Raw genomic sequence first — 12,646 nt, 5'->3', positions numbered from 1 at the left:
TAGAGTAAGAAAACCTGGGACCTGTGGGGTGAGGCCTCCTGTCACTTATTAGTAGGGCTTAGGCAGGGTCACTGCAGAATTTCCTCTGTGGGAGCCACAACGGCCTTGTCAAGAAGAGGGAGAGCTGCCCCACTGGACAGAGGACTCTGACTTCTCAGCATGGGTCCTGAAGGTTACCGGGGTTCATGGTCTCCCCTAGGGAGGTTTGAGCTTGCTTCCCTGCCCTGGCTCACCCCTCACCTTCAGTACCGCCTGCCAGGCTGGAAGGGAATGGTTTTTCTCCGGTTATGTAGGTATTGCTTGCCATGCCTTAAAAAACCTTGTAGTGGTGTTAACGTTTTTTTACTGTCTTACTTGAAATACATGTATCTGGATTTCATTGTTAACTTTCTTTTAGCCACTTGAAGACAACTTCCATTACATGAAGGCTGGGGGAAAATGGTTATTTTAGTTGTCGTTTCTCTGTTTTTGTTTTAAGTGCGTTTCTCTTATTTTCTTAAAATGAAAGGGTGGAGGGGCGAACAGATGCCAGCAATCCAAGGAGAGTAGATCAAAAGCAACTTTTCTTTTTCCTTGCAGTAGAAAGCCAGATAAATGCATATTTTTTTTTCCTGCTTCAGGTCAGAAACCCTTCCCTTGTCAAAAATGCGATGCCTTCTTTTCTACCAAATCTAACTGTGAACGCCACCAGTTGCGCAAACACGGAGTTACCACCTGCTCCCTAAGAAGAAACGGGCTTATTCCCCCCAAAGAGGGTGATGTTGGATCCCATGATAGCACAGGTAGAGCCTCCAGGTGATGGAGAACAGAGAGAGGAGGGCGCTCCCCAGAGCTCGGTTAAAGCTGTGTGAGCGGGAGCCCAGCACTGCAGCCTCAGCTCGGGGGCCTTGTGGAGGGCTGGAGGTCCAAGCCCTGCCTGGACTTCCTGACACCAAGGCCTCTGGAGTTGGGGAGATAGCGCCAGTGCCTAGGGGACTTTGGAGCTGCTGAGGGGGAGATCCAGCACCTTCCTTCCAGAAACTGCCAGGGTTCTGATCCTGGAAGGTGGGATGTGCCACACGTTGTATACTTTTCAGCTCCTGGTGTTAATCCCTGAAGGAAATGCAAAGCTCTGAAGTTTGGGGGGCCCAGCTTCTGCAGGCTTCTTGAGAAGCACTTGCCTAGCGGACTCAGTACGGCAGGAACTGTGGCCCCCAAGCTTTTAGATGGGGGGGTGGGGGCATCAAGGTGGGACAGAGTAGGGTGTTTCTTTTCAATAACTCTTTCCCAGTATAAACCTGTCCTTGTTTGAAAAAGCACTCTGCATGCCCTTTCTTTAATCACAACTCTGCTTGACCTGGATCCGGGGATTATTCTCCTGTGCTGATGTGTGCCTCCTCCCTCCAACCCTACAGAGTAATTAACACTGCCCGTTCCTTTTATACCAACTGCACCCCTTCAAGCTTCTGTATTGACTCATGTCCTCTATCCGATACACTCCAAAATCCGACTGCTGGAGTATGCCCCTCCTACCCCCGAAACACCGCTGTAGAAAAACCAGGCTGCTTCAGGCCACCTCAGCCAGCCAGATCGATGCCCGCTCAGCTCTGTGGGTGTCGAAAGCTGGCATCTGCCCATTGCTTGAAGCTAAGCCCAGGATGTGTTTATCTAGGGCTGCAGTTGTGTCTTGTGACCTCTCTTCCTCAGACTTGGGTGGGATAGAGTGCTGTGTAGTTTGGGAGGTACCCCAACCCTGGGAGTCCGTGTGTACAGAGTGACGGTCATGAATCCCAACCCCCGACTCCCTTGTCCTTACCTCAGTGATGACACATCACAGTGGACTGGATTTCAGGGAGAGCTGACCCAGGGGACCAGACCACCTCCACCCTTCCCACACCTTCACTCAGCCTCTGAAAGCAATGGAATGCCTTTGGCTTGCTGGGTCCTTCTGCCCGGGTCAGACCCTCTAAGGACAAAAATGGTCCAGCTGGTTTGCTGGCTCCTCTCCCCACCCCATCTTCCGTTTCCACATAGATCTCTGAGTACAGAAAGGTTATCCTGCCCTGGCCGACTCCCCTGTGAGCCCAGCCCGAGCTGCTTCCCAAGCTCCAGGCAGCCCGGGGCGCTGCCGCAGCTGTCTTCGCCGCAGACTGTCCTGTTAATGTTTAACCATCATTGCCAGGGCACCTATTAGACTGGAACGGTTTCTTACAGCCTGCCCTACAGAACAGTCCTTGATTCTTCCCAAACCAGTGCCGGAGGGAAGGCAGGCAGCTGACACAGGGGTGGGCGTCTCGGTGACTGCATCCTGCTCACACGGGAGGATGGCCACAGGAACTCTCCTGCTGATGGCGGAGCGCAGTCAGAATTTAGGGTCTGAGCTTAGCTTTGGCACCAAGTGTTAGCCTGTGGCTGCATTTTCTTTTTAAGTTTACAATTACAGGTTTTCTTTTTCCGAGGCCCTGCCCCAGAAGTTATATAGATTTTCTTAAAGGGACAAAGCCTCTGAGAAAGGAAGTCACTGGAAGTTGTGAAACTATCAAAGGGATAAGTGTCTGGTTTAATTCTAGACACAGCTCAGAAAGAGTACAAATTTAGGAGGGAGAGAAACCAGAACAGGAGACGAGGGAGTTGAGGGATTTGAGAAATGTGTAAACCGGGTGGCTGTGATAGCTGAGGGGTTGGAGAAAAGGCTTCTTTTCAAAGTTCTTTTCTGAGCTGGCAGTGGTGGCGCATGCCTTTAATCCCAGCACTCAGGAGGCAGAGGCAGGCAGATCTCTGTGAGTTCCAGGCCAGCCTGGTCTACAGAGTGAGTTCCAGGAAAGGCGCAAAGCTACACAGAGAAACCCTGTCTCAAAAAACCCAAAAAAAAAAAAAAAGTTCTTTTCCGTTTTGACCTTGGAGACAGGATAGCCCAGGCTATCCTCGAACTCAAGGATGACCTTTAACTTCTGGTCCTCCTGCTTCTACCTCTGAAGTTTCCCCAGAGTATACCACCACACCCAGTTTGTGTGGTGCTTAGAGGCAAAGCCAGGCTTTGCAAGTCCATCAGCTTGGGTGGGCGAGTACTCTCCCACCTGAACCACATCCTCAATCCCAGGGCAGACTTTGTTTTAAGGAGTCAGGGAAATGACCAGCAAGTTCCTGAAGTTTTCAAGGTCTGGTTTATGTGCGTAGATTGAATTCTTTTAAATCCCTAAATATGTCTTATGTCAGTATGACTTTTCCAGCCACACGAGATCTTCCATGAAAATGCAGCCCAGATTCCCCCCACACCCAGTGCTAAAAATACTATGATGGGGGACAGTTTTCCCTTAAAGGGCTGTATTAAATCCTCGGCTTTAAGTGGAGACTCTTCCCTGTGCTAGGCAGAAGTGGCCTACTCTGTTCTTGAGGAATCTTCTTGGTTCTTAGTGATGCGTGAAGTAGACATCACATTTGTAGGTACCTGGACAGGACCCTTTACAATATAAACTTGAGTATTTTTTTTTTTTTTTTTTTTTTTTTGGTTTTTCGAGACAGGGTTTCTCTGTGTAGCTTTGCGCCTTTCCTGGAACTCACTTGGTAGCCCAGGCTGGCCTCGAACTCACAAAGATCCGCCTGCCTCTGCCTCCCGAGTGCTGGGATTAAAGGCGTGCGCCACCACCGCCCGGCAAACTTGAGTATTTTTAAACTATTCCTTAATGGAAGGCACTTTTTCCAACCCAGAAGTCCTATTGTCCACATGCACTGGTACCCAAAAGTGCTCCCCATGCTTGAACACATCAGGCAAAGTGCAGGCGAAACTTTCCATCAGGTCGTGTAGGTCAGTTGTATCTGTCACATTAGCTGAGGCATTTCATTTCTAAGCAAGAGATCCTTAAGTGTCAAGGGCACTAAGTGGGGACTGATGGGGACACAGAAAGAAGCATTGCCCATGAGAAGGGATGAGCTCAGCTGCCTACATTTGGAAGTGGGGTTTTGAGGAGAAGCCATAATAGGACGCGTCCTTTTGAGTAGTCTACTCACTCACCATATGTGAGGAGGTTAAGTCTATTGTTCCTGAGAATCGTACAAAACCAGGTCACAGGCTACCCTGCTAACACACTCCCCCTAGTGGAAATTTGGAGGGCAACCAAGCTACTTTTGTTCAAAAGAGTAAGCCTTATTGGATATAGAACTTGTCCATCCTCAGAACAGGATCATGAATAGGGTAATTCAGTCTCAGTGCTTGTACCTGGATTTGGTTTCAGAATTTTTTTTTCTGGTTTTTCGAGACATGCTTTTGGTGCCTGTTCTGTAGACCAGGCTGCCTCAAACTCACAGAGATCCACCTGCCTCTGCCTCCTGAGTGCTGGGATTAAAGGCATGCGCCACCGCTGCCCAGCCTCATTTTTACTTTTATTTTTATAAGTGGGTTTTGGGGTTTTGTTTGTTTGTTTTTGTTTTTGTTTTGAGACAGGGTTTCTCTCTGTATTCCTGCTGTCCTAGAACCCGCTCTTGTAGACCAGGCTGGCCTCACTGAGATCTGCCTGCCTCTGCCTCCTGAGTGCTTGGATTAAAGGTGTGTGCCACCACTGCCCAGCTTATTTTTATATGTTTATCATGTTAAATACATTCTCCCCAATTCAAACAACCATGTGCTGGTTAAGTCCAGGCTACTCTGGGCCTAAGAAGGGAGAAGCACAAGTTCAAGACCAGCCTAGGATACTTAACAAATTCCTGTTTCCAAAAAAGAAAGAAATCATGTTCTGCTGAAAAACCAATAATAGGAACAGCCTAAGGTGTACTAGAAAAAAGTAGACCATTACCTTATTTGTAAACTGGCCTGGGGACATGGCTCATTCTGCATTGTGTTTGCCAGACAAGCATGAGGACCTGAGTTCAATCCCTAGGACCCATTCAAAACAAGGGTTGGCTGGTGCCTAAAATCCCCTGACTATGGTAGCAAGAGACAAGATGAAGGAGGACCCCTGCAGCTTGCTGGCCAGCCAGTCCGGCCAATCAGCAATCAGGTTAGTGAGAGACACTGTCTCAAAGAAATAAGACAGAGAGTAATGGAGGAAGACATGGACCTCTGGTTTCCAAACTCACGTATGTGAAAACACGTGCGTGCATGCACAGAATTACACAAAGCAAACAATCTAAGCCTTCTGTGCTTTTGTTGTAGAATTGAAACCAAACATAGATGTTCTCCAATTCCAGAAAATGAACATAGATGTTTCCTTTAAAGTGTAGCCCAACTATTAGTGTACATGTCTCAGGATTGCTGTTTCTTGTCACAAACTATCTTCATACCATGATTACTTGCTTAATTCTGAGTTACCCTGAGATACCCAAACAGTAGCCTCCGCCAAGTAGTACAGTAAGAATGAAACTAATGAATTGATGCAGGTGGACGCGTCCTCACTTGACTGTAGGAGAACCCAAAGCCCCCAGGCAGGTGTGAAGTATAAACACCATCTCAGAGGCAGCTTCTCTCCCCAGCCCCAAGACCCGCCTTCATGGCACATGATGGAGCACGTGACACAGAAGGAATGACAGGCATGCGGTGGCCTTCTGGCGTAGCCCACCACAGCCAGTCTCAGATTAGGTGCATGAATCTTGGCTGCCTCAAGTACTGATTAGAGATGTGCCTGTCAGAGGGTGCATCCTCTATATGTGCTCCAAAACAGGGACTTTCCTCTTTGGGGTTCAGAGGAAGCACTGGAAATCCATAGTAGTAAATTGGACATTAAGTGTGCAGCTAAACAGTAGTTCTCAGCCAGTAGAGAAAAACTAATGTCTCTCAATCAATCTCTCTCTCTCTCTCTCTCTCTCTCTCTCTCTCTCTCTCTCTCTCTCTCTCTCTCATAGCCTAGGCTGGCCTTCACTGTGGAGCCCAGCCTGGCCTCAAGCCCTTACCTACCTCTTTTAGTCTCTGAAGGGCTGATACTGCAGGCGTGCACCAAAGTGCCTGGCCTTGGTGTCATTAATGTTGGTCATGGTGCCCTCGTTTACGGTCCTTAGAAGCTGATGGACTTCCCACGTCCAGTTTTGCTGTGGGAGGGAGACAAGTGGGAACAAGAAATCACGGTCTGTAGACTCCCCTTCTGGGTCCCTGTCGTCATGCCCCCCCCACACTCTCACGCCCCTCTGAGCCGCCTGCCATCCCTCCCCAGGTTTGTGTAGAGGGTCCTCTGCATGCATGGTTTACAGGTGCAGGAGCATCTTCTCTGGCCTCTCCCTGGGGAGGTGCCCGTGGACCATATACACAGAATCCACACGGGGGCTCCTTTTCCGTGAACCTCCTTGAGGACCACGTTCGGAAGATGGGGGTTGTTCTTGTGTATGTTGCATGTTCGTAAAAGCTCTTTGCACTGGAAAGATAACCTTTACAACTTGGCTTCCTCAACCTCCCTAGTACTTCGAGTCTCTGGAATGCACGCCCTGTCTGTCTGCACTGCCTGAGTCACTCACACCTTCCTTGGGGGCGGGGACAGCTGAGTGAACGTGGGTGTGACAATGGAGGTCAGGAGTTCTGAGGCACAAGAACCCATCAGCTTAACTGGGAATGTGAAGGCTGGTTTGGTCCTTCTTGCCACGCCAGGTTCAAAAAGTCCTCACTAGGTTTAGTGTCCAGGTTGCCAGGGTGGGTCCAGCCAAGTCCCAGTCGAGCCCTTGAAAAGGACATTCTCAGTGTCACCTCATCTGAACCCCTCCCCTGCTCTGCTTGTTTACACAGACAGCCAGTCAGACACAGACACATTGACCACCCCAGCTGAGGTGCTGGACCTCACAGCGCGGGAGAAAGAGCAGCCGCCAGCGGAGCCGCCAGCAGAGGGAGCCATGGAGCTCAGCCCAGCTACCCAGGACCTCGCTGTTACAGAGGCCAAAGCAGAGGCAGCCCCTCCTGAGAAGGAGGAAGAAAAGGGGACAGAGGAGAACCCAGAGCCAGAGGAAGAGCGTGGCGTGGAAGAGGGCACCGGGGAGGCAGATGTCCTGGAGGAAGACACAGCCAGCAACCAGAGCCTGGATCTGGACTTCGCCAGCAAGCTGATGGACTTCAAGCTGGCCGAGAGCGAGGCAGGCACGGTGGACAGCCAGGGCACGGCCCAGCAGGACCAGAAGCATACCTGTGATACCTGTGGAAAGAACTTCAAGTTCCTGGGCACCCTGAGCCGCCACAGGAGGGCACACAGCTGCCAGCAGCCCAAGGAGACGGAGGCGCCTTTGCCGGGGAACGAGAGAGCGGGCAGAGCAGCCGAGGGGTCCTCGCCTTCCCCCGAGCCTGAGGAGAAGCCTGCCGAGTCCCCAGCGATAGATCCAACCCCAGGGACCAGGGAGGCCTCAGTGGAGAAGCAGAATGAGGAGACAGAGGGTCCCTCCGACGGGGAGGGCACAGCCGAGAAGAGGGATGACGGCGACAAGAGACCAAAGGCGGACTCCCCCAAAAGCATGGCCAGCAAGGCGGACAAGAGGAAGAAGGTCTGCAGCGTGTGCAACAAGCGCTTCTGGTCCCTGCAGGACCTCACTCGGCACATGAGGTCACACACAGGTACGAGAGACCAGCCCCCGCCTCCCAGAAGAGGCAAAGGTAGCCCACTGTGGTCATCCAGAGCCGAACAGGAAGTCAGGCCAGTGAGAAAACTGACTGGGTTGCAGGGTCGTCCTTTGAGCTGGGGAAACTGGGCTCTTATGGAGTTGTCTCCTCGGCTCGGAGAGTGGCACAGACCTTCTGCAGGGCAGGGAGTGGTCCTCTGTAGTGCTGCATTGGAAAGCACTGTTTTCCTCAGCCGCTCGGCTCCAGTCTTGCCCTGTAGATAGGGATGGCTGCCCTGTCCACAGGCTTCTAGACCAAGAAGAGTGGGCATATGTCCCATCCAGTGTAGCCTTAAGCCAGATCCTAAGAAGGACCATGAAAGTCAGGTGCTGGCCTAGTCTGCGTTGTGAAGATGCCATGTGTCCTCCATTGATAGGTGGGTGGGGCTGTTCTTTTCTTGGCCTTGTAGCAGCCAACCTGATGGATGATGACACGCTCCTCTACTAGCTGCCACATGGGCACATCCTTGTCCCTTGTGGCACTTAGCCTGCCACCTGTAGGGCTGGTGCTGCCGTGTCCAAAGAAGGTCCTGTTATTTTGCCAGAGAGGGGGCAAGAGGGGGCGGGGGGAGGGAGAGAGGAGAGACCTGGGTAGAACCATGAAGCCAAAAGATAGAAACATCCTTCTTCCACCATCCCTCAAAGAGAGCACCCTTGTCCAGATCTCACACTCCATGCCCCCCACCACAAGCGGCCTTGGCACAGTCATGGGCCCTACATGATACCTTGTTCTGGCCAGGGATATTCTCAGCTGTGGCAGCTTGATTTTTATCGGGGAAAAGCCCAGCTCCACCTTCCTGTGCCGTGAGTGAGGGCCTATTGCTGGCTTTGCAGAGGACCATTCAGTCCTTCTGCAGGACTCTTTGCTTCTGGGATTCTTTGAAGATCAGTGTGTAGAAGACTTAGGTTGAGAGGAACAGGAGGAAGACTGTGACCCCTAGTCTTGCCAGTTTGGACAAATAAGAGGGCTCTCCCTGAGCAGCGAGGTTTATCTAGTTTGTTTACTTCTAGATGCTGCATTTGTGTAGAGCAGGGAGCTGGGAACCAGTGGCCTTTATGCTAATGGACATCTCATTTTCCTTCTCTGGGTGCTTCAGGAGAAAGGCCGTACAAGTGTCAGACTTGTGAGAGAACCTTCACCTTGAAGCACAGCCTCGTGCGCCACCAGCGGATCCACCAGAAAGCCAGGCACAGCAAGCACCACGGGAAAGACAGTGACAAGGACGAGCGGGCTGAGGAGGACAGTGAGGACGAGTCCACCCACAGTGCTAACAACCCTGTCTCAGAGAGCGAGGCCGACGCAGCAGCTCCAAGTACCAGCAACCATGTGGCCGTCACCAGGAGCCGGAAAGAGAACTTGGCCAGTTCGGGGAAGGATTGTAGCCAGGAGGAGAAGGCTGCAGCAGAACGGGCAGCTGAGCCTGGCCGCAGCACCCCCAAGGAGCAGGCGTCTCCAGGTGAAACAGACCCCGAGAGCCCAGCAGCCCTGGTGCAGGACCTGTTGGAGCTGTGCGCCAAGAGGCCCGCCCCCATCCTGGCAGCCCCCGACAGTGCCTCGCAGCTCCTGGGGATGGAGTGACAGGCAGCTTGTCCCCGTCCCCCTCAGCACACAGACACAGCTAGCAGAGCCTCCCCAATAGAGATCTCACAAGATTGTCTCAGTGTCGTCCTTCAGCTGTCTGGAGAGAGAGAGAGAGCGGAAAGAGGGCAAGCGAGAGAGACAGGCAGTGCAGCCAACCAGCTCGTGCCATAGCCTTACTCAGTGCGCATGCTCCCGGCCCCAGTACGGCGGCCTCCAGTGCCTTAACTACTTATGGGTCCTCCCATGTCACTGTGGGCGTGACCCTCCCCCCCCCCAGTGGCGTTTTAACAAAACAAATATTTTAATGAGTTGTTGGGAGTATCTCTTCATTTAAGCATTAACATTACCTTTTGTGTTGGTGTGTTTGAGCTTGTTTTTGTGAACCTGTGATCGTACTGTTTGTTCTGTGAGCTGGAAACAGAAGAGGAAAGCCTAACCCTTGGATCCCCGTAGCCAATAACTGGAAGAAAATGATGTGAATTTCATTGTACATGACCGAAGGGAAGAGGGTGGGAGGCTGATTTCTAAGCTAGACCTTTTTCTCTGGGTCACCTGGTGGAGGAGCCATGGATGTGGTTGATGCAGAGTTCCAGTGTGGTGTGAGCCAAAGCCAGGAAAGATTCTAGCTTCAACCTCACGTGTCTCCACTTTCTCCGTGTTAGAAATGGTTACTGTTCAAATTCTTAATTTACAGAGAAGAATGGCCTCCTCAACAGCGTAACCTATGGAGGACATACCTGGATGTCATGTATTGATTTTCCCTTCTCCCATTCGATGTATGTTATTAATATTATTATTGTTATTATTATTATTATTAGTTCATCAGTTTGCTGGGCTCTGCATTCAGCAGAAACAAATGGGCAATATTTGTCCTGGGAGACCCGCACTGCCGCCTGGTCCCCGCATAACGTGTGCCTGAAGCGTTTGCTGGCACACCATGATGGCTCTTCTGCTGTACTCAGACAAGCCTTTCTTTGGTGACTGTAGAAGCCAGCGGGGCCAGGAGTGGTCGGCCCTCCAAGCATGGCCCCGGAGTGGCTCAGAGAGGACCAGGATGCACGTGTCCAGGCCACACCTGGGGCACCTCAGAGTCAGCATGCCAGGCATCCCAGTCTGCCTGCTGAGCCAGGCCCCAGCCTTCCCCAGCTGTGCTACTGTCGTTTGAAAAGCAATGAGATACTACTGCTGTATATGACCTGAACTGCGCGTGCAAGGTTTAGACGAGAGGGCTGTCTTCCTGCACCTTCCTGCAGCGTGGGGTAGATGCTTGGAGAGAGCAGCGCTTTTCACTTCCTAACTGCCCAATCCCCCAGTGCACAAAGGCAAGGTTCCTTTTATTCCTGAGTGTTCTATACAGGCAGTAGATGTCCCTCATTAGCAAAAAAAAAAAACAAAAACAAAAAACAAACAAACAAAAAAAACGGCTCCTACTGTAGCTGACCTCTGTTCAGCACCCTGTCCTTTAGCGGAGACCGAGGATGCCTGAGCCACACTGCTACTAGAGCCCTGTGCTTGTCCCTTGCCTGCAGAGCCTCGAGACTTCCTTAGGAGAGGTCTTCCTCTGCTCCACTTCTTCCCCTCACTCACCCTGTGGCTCCATATGCTCCTCTGGCTCTGAGACATGCGTACCCTTTTGTCCACCAGTTTCTAGTGGCTAAAATCCAACCACCCTGACTTCAATGGAAGATAGATATTCTAGAGATGATGAAAAGTGATATATTTGCATATGAAAAAATGTTGAGGTATATATGATTTTTTTTAACTGTATTAGGGATGTATGAACCAGTTTAAATTTGAGATTTTATTTACTGTAGAGAGAAATCAGAACCAATGACCCCATGGTCTTCTAAGTTAAAGCCAGCTCCTGCATCCCTTAGTTGTTTTTTATTATTATTACAATTGTTATTTTCATTGCTATTATTTGGGGTTTCTTGTGTTTTGTTTTTCTTTGCAACTCTCCACACTAAACTAATGATACTGTGGGGAGAAGCCATGACTGAACTCTACGCTGCGGTAAGATGTACCAGGGAATGGGTTCCCAGCAGCGGCCGTAGCCAGGGCTGCAGCTCGCAATAATCACTATTGATTTAAAGCTTTATGTAGTCTGATCGATTCCTTCTTAGTCAATAAGGTCTTGCCACATTTTATTAGTGAGATTGAGAGATGTATTACTTGGTCGTCCTGCCCGCCTTCCTCCCGCCATATTAAACTGTGAAATTTGTGATTTGTTGAAACGCTGGGTGAATCATAGCTTAGTTTGCATGTCCAGCTAACTTGTTTCTAGACATTTTGTTTGATTCTCTTTCTCCTCAGGGCTTTTACAAATATATATATATTATATATGTATATATATATATATGGATTGTCTGAAAAAATTTTGAGGTGCAAATTTTTTCTTGGTTTTTTTGTTGTTGTTGTTTTTGTTTTGTTTTCGTTTTTCTCTTTAATGGACACAATGCTGAGATTCAATCACTACATAAAATACCTGGCTGTGAAAGCAAAACACCGAGGCCCCGTGGGGCTGTTCTCCCGGCAGCTCTGGGCGCCTCCGTGAGTCGGACGCCGGTTTCAGATAGCTCATCCTACATTGTTCGTCTCCTTCTCTCCTTTCTCAAGAAGTTGATCCTGATGATTTCAGCCCATGCATTAAACAGGAAACAATAATAACTGTAGAATTCATATTTTTCTAAAGGGAACTTAAAAACTGCTGCTACATGTCATATACAAAACTGGTTTATGCCACATGAACAGAATCACAAGTTTGGTTTTGGTACTTTGTTCCTCTTTGTACTCAATTGTATAGAACTTCCAAATTCAGAATGAAAAGAAAGCTGTTCTGTATCAAACCATCTAAGCAATAAATGTTATATTTAAAAAATGGCACATGGCCAGCCTGTGAGTTCCTCCAAACCTGCAGCCCATTCAGGGCTGGTCTTAGTTGTCGGGCACCATGGGGCTGTCAAGGTTTAACTCCCAACCAATGATGCCCTAAGAAGCCTGGGTGCCTAGGCAGCATCTTTAAAAGACAGTTGGGACTGGGGAGACGGCCCAGTCAGTAAAGAGCCCAACACAAAAGAGTTGAGGACCTGAGTTCAGATCTCCAGAACCCATGGAAAAGCTCTGTGTGTGTGTGTGTGTGTGTGTGTGTGTGTGTGTGTGTGTCTGTGTGTGTGTCTGTGTGTGTGTGTATGGTGGCAGCATGTGTCTAACTGGGAGGGGGTGGTGTTCATACAAAGACAACAGATCCCTGGAACTCCCTGGGCAGCTAATCCAGTCAGATTGGTGATCTTGGGTTCACTGAAACATCTGCTTCAAAAACTAAGGTGGAAGGCTGGCACAATGGCCTAGTGGGTAAAGGCGCCCAAAACCTGACAGCCTGAGACTGATCCTTAGGACCCACCTAGTAGAAGGACAGAGGACTCTCAGACAAAACACAAACTGGAGCAGAACACACATAAAATGAATACATATTTCAAAAATCAGAACACCTTTCATTAATAAAAGGCTGTTGGGGGCTGGAGAGAT

At 50.0% G+C, this 12,646-nt stretch overlaps 1 protein-coding gene across 4 annotated transcripts in view; it reads left to right on the top strand.

Annotated features, from left to right (window-relative positions):
* Rreb1 (ras responsive element binding protein 1) overlaps nucleotides 1–12,002 on the top strand; it is a 131,077-nt gene extending 119,075 nt beyond the window's left edge. For 2 of the 4 annotated variants that reach the window (XM_028856541.2, XM_028856540.2), the window contains exons 11-13: nucleotides 621–782; nucleotides 6,683–7,495; nucleotides 8,637–9,118. In XM_028856541.2, the coding sequence (XP_028712374.1) occupies nucleotides 621–782; nucleotides 6,683–7,495; nucleotides 8,637–9,118 (1,457 nt within the window). Of the gene's footprint in view, nucleotides 1–620; nucleotides 783–6,682; nucleotides 7,496–8,636 lie in introns of all 4 variants that reach the window. The other 2 variants (XM_028856539.2, XM_028856544.2) reach the window with 2 other exon arrangements.
* The last annotated feature ends 644 nt before the right edge of the window (nucleotides 12,003–12,646 follow it).

This window comes from Peromyscus leucopus, chromosome 5 (genome assembly GCF_004664715.2).
Source record: "Peromyscus leucopus breed LL Stock chromosome 5, UCI_PerLeu_2.1, whole genome shotgun sequence".
Lineage (NCBI taxonomy): Eukaryota > Metazoa > Chordata > Mammalia > Rodentia > Cricetidae > Peromyscus > Peromyscus leucopus.
Note: the sequence above shows the minus strand (reverse complement) of the source record. Positions and strands in the feature narration are given on the sequence as shown.